Source organism: Phyllosticta capitalensis, assembly GCF_038381095.1.
Source record: "Phyllosticta capitalensis strain CBS 128856 chromosome Unknown BKA78scaffold_5, whole genome shotgun sequence".
Classification (NCBI taxonomy): Eukaryota; Fungi; Ascomycota; class Dothideomycetes; order Botryosphaeriales; family Phyllostictaceae; genus Phyllosticta; species Phyllosticta capitalensis.
This window is the reverse complement of record NW_027117443.1, coordinates 2,852,913-2,860,244: the sequence shown is the minus strand read 5'-3', so window position 1 is coordinate 2,860,244 and position 7,332 is coordinate 2,852,913. Positions and strand designations below refer to the sequence as shown.

At 55.8% G+C, this 7,332-nt stretch overlaps 4 protein-coding genes across 4 annotated transcripts; 1 reads left to right on the top strand and 3 right to left on the bottom strand.

Annotated features, from left to right (window-relative positions):
* Positions 1 to 526: 526 nt before the first annotated feature.
* On the bottom strand, positions 527 to 1,126 carry BKA78DRAFT_143464 (uncharacterized protein). Its single transcript, XM_066882818.1, has one exon. The coding sequence runs from the start codon at positions 1,008 to 1,010 to the stop codon at positions 573 to 575; it is 438 nt and encodes a 145-aa protein (XP_066744920.1). The 5' UTR covers positions 1,011 to 1,126; the 3' UTR covers positions 527 to 572.
* Positions 1,127 to 1,393: 267 nt separating this feature from the next.
* Positions 1,394 to 2,255, top strand: BKA78DRAFT_353291 (uncharacterized protein; the record flags this gene model as incomplete). Its single annotated transcript, XM_066891531.1, has 3 exons — positions 1,394 to 1,460; positions 1,511 to 1,727; positions 1,790 to 2,255. 3 exons carry the CDS (start codon positions 1,394 to 1,396, stop codon positions 2,253 to 2,255), a joined length of 750 nt encoding a protein of 249 aa, XP_066744919.1.
* Positions 2,256 to 2,324: 69 nt separating this feature from the next.
* On the bottom strand, positions 2,325 to 4,377 carry BKA78DRAFT_143455 (uncharacterized protein). Its single transcript, XM_066882817.1, has 3 exons — positions 4,287 to 4,377; positions 2,494 to 4,223; positions 2,325 to 2,448 (listed from the first exon to the last, which is right to left on the bottom strand). The coding sequence occupies exons 2-3, from the start codon at positions 4,186 to 4,188 to the stop codon at positions 2,395 to 2,397; spliced, it is 1,749 nt and encodes a 582-aa protein (XP_066744918.1). The 5' UTR covers positions 4,189 to 4,223; positions 4,287 to 4,377; the 3' UTR covers positions 2,325 to 2,394.
* A 725-nt stretch (positions 4,378 to 5,102) lies between these two features.
* On the bottom strand, positions 5,103 to 6,164 carry BKA78DRAFT_353289 (uncharacterized protein; the record flags this gene model as incomplete). Its single annotated transcript, XM_066891530.1, has 1 exon — positions 5,103 to 6,164. The coding sequence occupies one exon, from the start codon at positions 6,162 to 6,164 to the stop codon at positions 5,103 to 5,105; it is 1,062 nt and encodes a 353-aa protein (XP_066744917.1).
* Positions 6,165 to 7,332: the final 1,168 nt, after the last annotated feature.

Genomic DNA, 7,332 nt, shown 5'->3' with positions numbered 1-7,332 from the left:
CCCTAACCCTAACCCTAACCCTAACCCTAACCCTAACCCTAACGGCAGACACGGTGAGCAGGCCCGGGCTTGAGTTCACGGCCTGCTGCTCATTGTCCAACTACGACCCACTCATGAAACGAATCCAAAATGGCGCGTCCTGCGCTGGCTGCCAGCTTGTAGTGGAAGCTGGCATTGATGCCGCCAAGTCGTAACCCTACGCTGCTCGCGATATGGTCTATTCGATAGACGGGTTTTTGAAGCCCTTTGAATGGTGCGAAAAGGCTCGGCTTTTGTGGACGTCGAGTGAGTTCGGGGCCGTGGAGCCTGCAGGGTACCTATACACCTGTGGGAGGGGGGGTTTTTTCAATCTTGGGGAATAAATTCTACTATGCTCTTCGCATCTTTGTCCTTTACCAACGGTCTCTACGAGAGGAGAAAATCTGGCGATTTGGGTGTCTTGTAAGGAATCAGAGACACGCAGATGACTTAAATACATGATCCAGAGTCCAAATTTGTAAAACCTAAAGTCCCGCGCAACCAAGTTCGCCTCCATGCAATTGCTGCTGCTGAATGAGCAAGGGATAATGACATCAGACTTCGTTGCCATTCTGCTCGGTGTACTTGAGAGGCGCGTCCTCGACAAGATGTTTGGGGCAGTAGTGGGTGGAGTCTTTCTCATGCTGCGGTGTAATAGGATCGCACTTGACATTGGTGCCTCGATGTTTAGCGCACTGGACAAACTCCATTTCCTCCTGGCAACCGCATGTGTACTTGATCAACTTGGAAGTACACATAGTTGACTGCCTGTATTGCGCTACGTTTAGTCCGATTTCTTTTGTTTCTACATTGAAGTGAGCTACCTTGATCAAGTCTATTAGACGCTGCTGGCAGCAGCTAGATGTCGATGATTGAGATGTAGCGCGGTAGAATGATGGACGGCAGTACGAATATGACGTTCCAGTGGTCTTGTCGTGTTGGTAGGAGCTTTGAGTTGATTCGGTCTCGCTTGGTCGCCCTTTTATACGCATCTTGGGTGACCGGGACTTGATTCTTCTCTACACTACCGTTGGCACTGAAGGCGATGCTTTCTCCTGATCGCTTCCTAGCCAATGATTGTTCCTAAGCGACCAAACCGAAACACGACGATAAGAAATCAGTCGAATCGCCGTGATGAAGCGCTTAGTAGATCGGCAGTTAGACAACAGTCGCGGTATTGAGATCATGACTACCAATAGATAAACAAGGGGGCTCGACTCTACGGATGATGTCGTCGGCGCGCCTAATCCACAAGTGTAATTGGGCAGTACATGCATTAGAAAGCGGGCTCTACCTGGTCTCGATGCTCCGCTGCAATCGTCCACCACTGATCGCAAACCCGACCTGCAGACCTTCTACACGACTGCATCGCAGCATGTCAGACGACACGTCTCCTTGCATCATCTCCATGTCCGTCGACGACTCAAACAACACGAGAGCGAGTACCGCGTCCGCATCAGCCACCAAGTCGAATACCTGACCATCGCACCAGCGACCTTCGACAGCGACACGCTTTGCTTTCCCCTAGCGTCGCTACCACCACTGCCATATCAGGACGACACGTGGACGACAGCGCACATATCGCGCGCCGCGTCGTCCGGCGAGCTCACGACGCGGCTGTCGACAAAGCCGCTCGCCGGGGTCCGCAGCATCTGGGACCGCGCGCGGATTGATGTACTTGATCTGCAGCTGCAGTCTTTGAGGGATTGGTGAGGCGGTCTGCGGTTCCCAGTCTCGGTCTGGGAGCACCACCACCAGCATCACCCAGCAGCGACGACAACGCCAAAGTAGGGGTGATCGTCAAGGTTACAAGATTCGAGTGGGAGATACGTCGCATCGAGCGCGAGACGCAGGCGTACCAGATGCTGGAGCAACGTGGCGCGTCAGACATGGCTCCGCGGTTCCTGGGGCATGTCCATGAAGACGGGCGCGTAATGGGCTTGTTGCTGGAAAAGTGGGACGGTCGAAGTGGCGGCGCGTCAATCGAGGATTTGAGCGCTTGCGAGGCGGCTCTGGCACGATTCCACGGACTCGGTCTTTTGCACGGTGATGCGAATCGGTACAACTTCCTTGTTGGTCAGGATGGCTGCGGCGAGGTAAAGTTGATTGATTTTGAATGTTTCAAGGAGGGCGCCTCTGAGAAGATGAGGGCGGAAGAATTGCAGAGTCTGCGGGACCAGCTGCAGGACACGTCTGGGAGAGGAGGAGGGTTTCTGTTTAGTGGGAGTGACGATTAACTGCGTGGGTGGATTGGTTGTTGCGGCGCGCGCAGTTCGACGTTGTAGATGCGGAAATTCGATAAACATGATCGAGAGTTCTCCTTGGTGTTCTCTGTGTGCATATCACTTTCACATTGCTAAGGCCGTTGCCATGGAGTTATTTCGAAAGGTCCCGCTTGAAGGTTCTCCATAACGCTGCCAAAATACTATGCTGTTGCGCAATCAGACTCAGATTCAAATAATGTCAGCTACGGACCGTTTGCTCCTTCATAACAGGCAGGCCACCCATCTTGTAAAACGCGGCGGCGAGACAGGCCGCTCTGGCAAATTCAAACTCACGCAGCACGGGATCATCGGAGCCGACGAGGCAAAAGCGGCGGCTGCGGTCCTGGAGTCGCGCGGCGGCGCGGCCCACATTGACGAGCTCGTCGAACAGGTCCATGTCAGCGTTGATCTGCATGTGCTCGTTGAGCCAGCGCCGCAAGTATTCGACCTGCCGCTCTGCACTATTGGGGAAGGGCTCCGTGTCCCATGCGTTCTTCGCGTCCCTCTTGGCCGCATCTGCGACCAGGCGTTGCGCAAGGCGGTCCCGCGCGATGGAGAAGTTGTCGTAGGCCTGGTCTTGGGCTGGGGAGCACGGCCGGCTCGCGGCGGTGAGCTCGTGGACGGCAAGGCGAGCAGCCCGGCCCAGGTCGAGAAAGTCGGAGATATGGGTTTCATGAGCCCTTGTGTCGGATGCTAGGGCTCTTTGCAGCAGCACGACCATGTCGAAGAAGATGGCGTTGGGTTTTGTCAGTTCTGTCCTCCAGAGCGAGGTCAGGGGACCAGTAGTTTTGGGCGCAGCTATGGAAGGACGACGGAAGCTGTCCATGCTTTGGTAGTGCCATAGGTCCTGGTCGGATGAAGCGTCGGCGGCATGAGAGTTGGGATATGAATGGTGACTGCGAGCATCGGTAGCTCCAGCAATGTGACCGGCCCATTCGAGCACCTCGTCTGTGCCAGCTGGATCCGTTGCCTCGCCATTCCACTCGTCCAAGCGGGCTTCACACACGGGCTCGCGACGTCGGGGTGGTGATGCCGAAGCCTTGCGCTTCTTGGGTGTAGGAGGAATGTGCCATGTTATCTCTTCATCCGGCGACGGCGGGTCTTTCGACGGGGAGGAGGAGATGCGAGATATGTAAGTGTGTCGTGGCTGGTTGTCGTCGAGCGCATCCACCTTTTCTGTGGTCAAGGCGACACAATCGCTGTATGCCGGCGGGTCTTTGTCAATGAATGGGTTCCATTGGCGGGCAATGTCGCACTCGTCGGCGGCGACGGGGTAAAGATTCCAGCAATCGATGGCTCTCGTGTTTCCAAAGCGGTCTTTTTTGTCGAGATCAAAAGTGACGTCCAGGAGGCTGCCGCCTTTTCGTACTGCATCAACCATACTCCGCAACACTGTATTTCCATGGCAACTCTCTGCAACGTGCACATCAACATTATTGACGGCCGTCAGGCTCTTCAGGCATTGCACGAGATATCCAGGGGAGTCGGCCAGTGGCTTCTGCATCGGCCGTCGGGGCACAGGCATGATGGCATACGGGGCAGCCTCGAGCGCAAAAGCAAAGCGCGAGCAAACATCATTTGCATCGTCATGGACAGAATCGGTCACTTCCAATTTAACTCTTGACACAGGGAGGACCAGGAACACATCTCGAGAATTTTTGCCACTCGACGAGCGAGCTATGAGCGGTAGACGTATGCTGACGACCTTGCGCGAAGCATCCTTGGTGTCGTGCCCAATCCAGAGGGTCAAGTCTGTCCCTCGATTTCCTCCTTCTTTGGTGTCGTGCAAGCGACCGAGGCGCTGGTCCGCACCCGTCGCTCCGTGGCGCCATCCGAGCACAACCGGTGTTCCTTCCACCTCCCATTGTATTTCCGTGTCCCCCTCGGCCTGCGGCAACATGTCCATGAGGCAATTCGACGCGGTAGAGTGATTTCGATGATCTAGATGCAAGCGTCAGTTCGGTAGATTCAACCGCTCTGCCCGGTCAAGGTGCTGGTGCAAACAAGCGCGGATCGCGGGGCATTCCTCTCTTGACGAGTCGCAAAGCGTCCAAGCGGACGGGGCGGTGGCGAAGAGAGGCGCAAGCGCGCAGCACACGCCGCTCACAGGGCACCTGTCGAAGCGGAGGTCGGATGAGTCGAGGGAAAGCTGCAGCGCATATCGCGGCCCACGGGGCTTTCCTCGACAACGTCGCAAGGCGCCTGAGGCGGGGCGTCGTTGTCAGAGGCGCAAGCGCAGGCTCACGTGCGCTGCAAGCTTGATGGATGATGGATGGGAGTTGGGAGGGCGATGGTGGAGATGGTAGAGATGGATGGTGTTGACATGACGAGACGCGACCGGCGGGGCGGACTTGGTCGGTCGGTCGGAATGCGGCGAAACAAAATTCCGGGTGACTCCTCTTCCATCTGTTATCAGATACATGCGCAACTTTGGCCGCAGAGATCAACATCACAATGGGATTAGATGCAGCGACTAAAAGGCAAAGATTGAAAATCCAACACGCAGGCCCCGAAAGTCATCCATCACCTCCCCCAATCATCGCCCCCGCCACCGCCAACTCCACTCGCACTACTCCACTCGCCACCTGAGCTCCTCGTCGGCGTCCTCAAGCTCGAAGACAAACCCATTTGCCCGTGAAAAGTCATTCACTCTGCTGTCCTTAGTTGCCACTCATCTAGAAAACTCGATAGCCACTAACATATCAGCCAAAACTTTTTTTTTTTTTTTTTTTTTCGCCACCTTCAAAAGCAGACTTGAAACCTCCCTGCCAACCAGAAACAACAAAAAGCAACCAACCCGAAATTTTTTGTCTGCCACCATCATTCAAGGTCGAAGAAAGGGACGCCCCTGAATCCACGGAGTTGGCCGTCCTTGGAGATGGCAGAAGTCGACGCATGTTGCGTGGGCTGGCCTCTTGGCCTGGTGGTCGCGGTAGCCGACGGCGATGCTTTCGAACTCTGCGAGTATGGGCGGTAATCGGCCAAAGGGTATGCAGAGCTGTGGTACGCAAGCCCGCGATCGTGCGAGTCTCTGGAACCGAAGGGGTCCCCCCTGGAACCGTCGAACTCGATGTGCCTCTTGCCCTGCTGCTGCACGAGGCCGGACTCTGGAGAATCTTGATCGTGTCTCGCGAGGGTTGCTTTCTGGCGTTTGTGCGTGGTTTCGTCAAAGAGGTAATCTGGCCACTCGTCGCGGGGGAGCTTATTACGCAGCATGGCTGCCAGGTATGGATCGTGGTCGGGGCGGTAGTACCACCGCAACCCCGGGGCGACTCGTCCAATATTTCGACCGGACCAACTCTGTATTTGGAGTGCGTTGTTGAGTTTGTCCTCCTGGACTTCTTCGCCGACCAACTTCCGCTTTGTCGTGTCGTTGGGGTGAATGACCTGCGCATCCCTGTTCAGTGCATGCTCTAGTGAGCGCTTGAAGCGCTCGTTGCAGTGCAGCTCTTCCGTCAACATTCCAGAGATCCAGTAATGCGCCGACCGCGCAGATGGCCATTCGTGGATCAGCATGGCTGCCACATCTTGTAGTTCCTTTGAAAATTGCTCCTGTGAGGGGAGCGGTGCGTCCGGGCCAATAGAAGGCGAGCCTTTCTTGTTGTCGGATGATGACAGTTCAGCACTATCAAAGGGAGTGAAGATGTTGCGGCCTTCACTGGGGATATTTGGCTTCTTTTTGGCCAGAGTCTCGTTGCCAGAGCCGCCTTTGTCCTCTCCATCGCTGCCATAGTCGTATTCGACTCCCTTCCTCTTCCTCGGGTTTGGATTCTCAAATCCGTGTCCTACGGCCTCGACAGGACTCCATAGTTGGTAGTGCGCATTGGGGAATTGTCCGGCGGGTTGATTGCGTGTTTGCATGTCAGGCGGATCGTCCGCCATGATCTAGAAATGAGCAGTTGGTCGATTGCTAGGTGAGAGTGGCTTAACAAGCGATGATGTGCTTACGTTTTCTGCTCGTGTCGTGTTTGAAGTGACTCGACCTTGACGGTTGAGAGTCGCACAACAGAAGTGATGTCGGAGGAGACGGTCGGACACAATCCACTGACGAGCGAGTTGAGGATGTACTAGCTCTGCTGACCAATTTGGAGTGTGATCTGACGGCTGCGCGTGAGATGCCAACGAGCGGATGGAGGCGTGTCGCTGTCGCTGAGGCTGACACGGGTGAGGTAAGGTGAGCTGGTAGTGTGGCGAAAGAGGCCGGCAAATTTGATGAAAAGGGAAGAGCGGAAGGTTGGTGAAGAGGGAAGAGAGGAAGAGAGGAAGATTAGTGAAGAAGGTAGTAAGTTTAAGAAGGAAGCTTATTAGTAGCACTTTCATAGATTTCCCCCCGTTCAGGTTGCAATAGTAAAAACATAATTAAATTTCTGTGAGACTGCCAAATTTCTTCGATGTTATGCAACGTAGAATATGGACTGTAGATAGATTGGCGCAGAAGTCCATCAAAACACCCCTAGCAAGGCCTCACAAGACTCGTCGAATCAACCTAAGAATCAACCTCCATCTCATAGTACTTCTCTTTTGAAACTAATTATCGCCTCCGCCCGCACCGCCAGCTCCACTCGCACTACTCCACTCGCCATCCGAGCTCCTCGTCGGGGTGCGCGAATGCGACGATGCAGTGATTCCCGCGATGCCTCTGCCAATGCTCCCACTGATGCTCGCACTCAGACTGGTCCCGCTACCGACCCTGGCCATGCTGGCACTGGCACTGGCACTCGTGTTGACGCTGCCGACGAGCGGGCTGTGGCCGGCGCTGAGGGGACCGGCGGCGACAGTTGGACCCGGTCCGGAGCCGGCAAATGGGCTGCTGGTTGCGGTCGAGCTGGGCGAGGACTGGTGTATCAGGCCGGCCGAGCCCATGTAGCTGCCGACGGGACCGGCGGTGACGGCGGACGGCACGGCGGCGGCGGGCGTCACGGGGGCTGTTGCGAAGCCACCAGACGTGACGGATGCTGCAGAGGCCGGGCTGCCGTCCTTGGGGCGGTCGCGGTCCCTAAAGTCTCTTTCTGCGGCCACGCCAGCGCGTTCGGCCTTGGCCGCAACGCCA

What these genes read in the sequence shown, in the direction of transcription:
- BKA78DRAFT_143455 (XM_066882817.1), bottom strand. Translation starts at nt 4,188, where the DNA reads ATGGACATGTTGCCGCAGGCCGAGGGGGACACGGAAATACAATGGGAG. An exon ending in CTGTTATGAAGGAGCAAACG is followed by an intron (nt 2,449 to 2,493) that starts GTCCGTAGCTGA and finishes ATTGCGCAACAG; the next exon opens with CATAGTATTTTGGCAGCGTT.
- BKA78DRAFT_143464 (XM_066882818.1), bottom strand. Translation starts at nt 1,010, where the DNA reads ATGCGTATAAAAGGGCGACCAAGCGAGACCGAATCAACTCAAAGCTCC.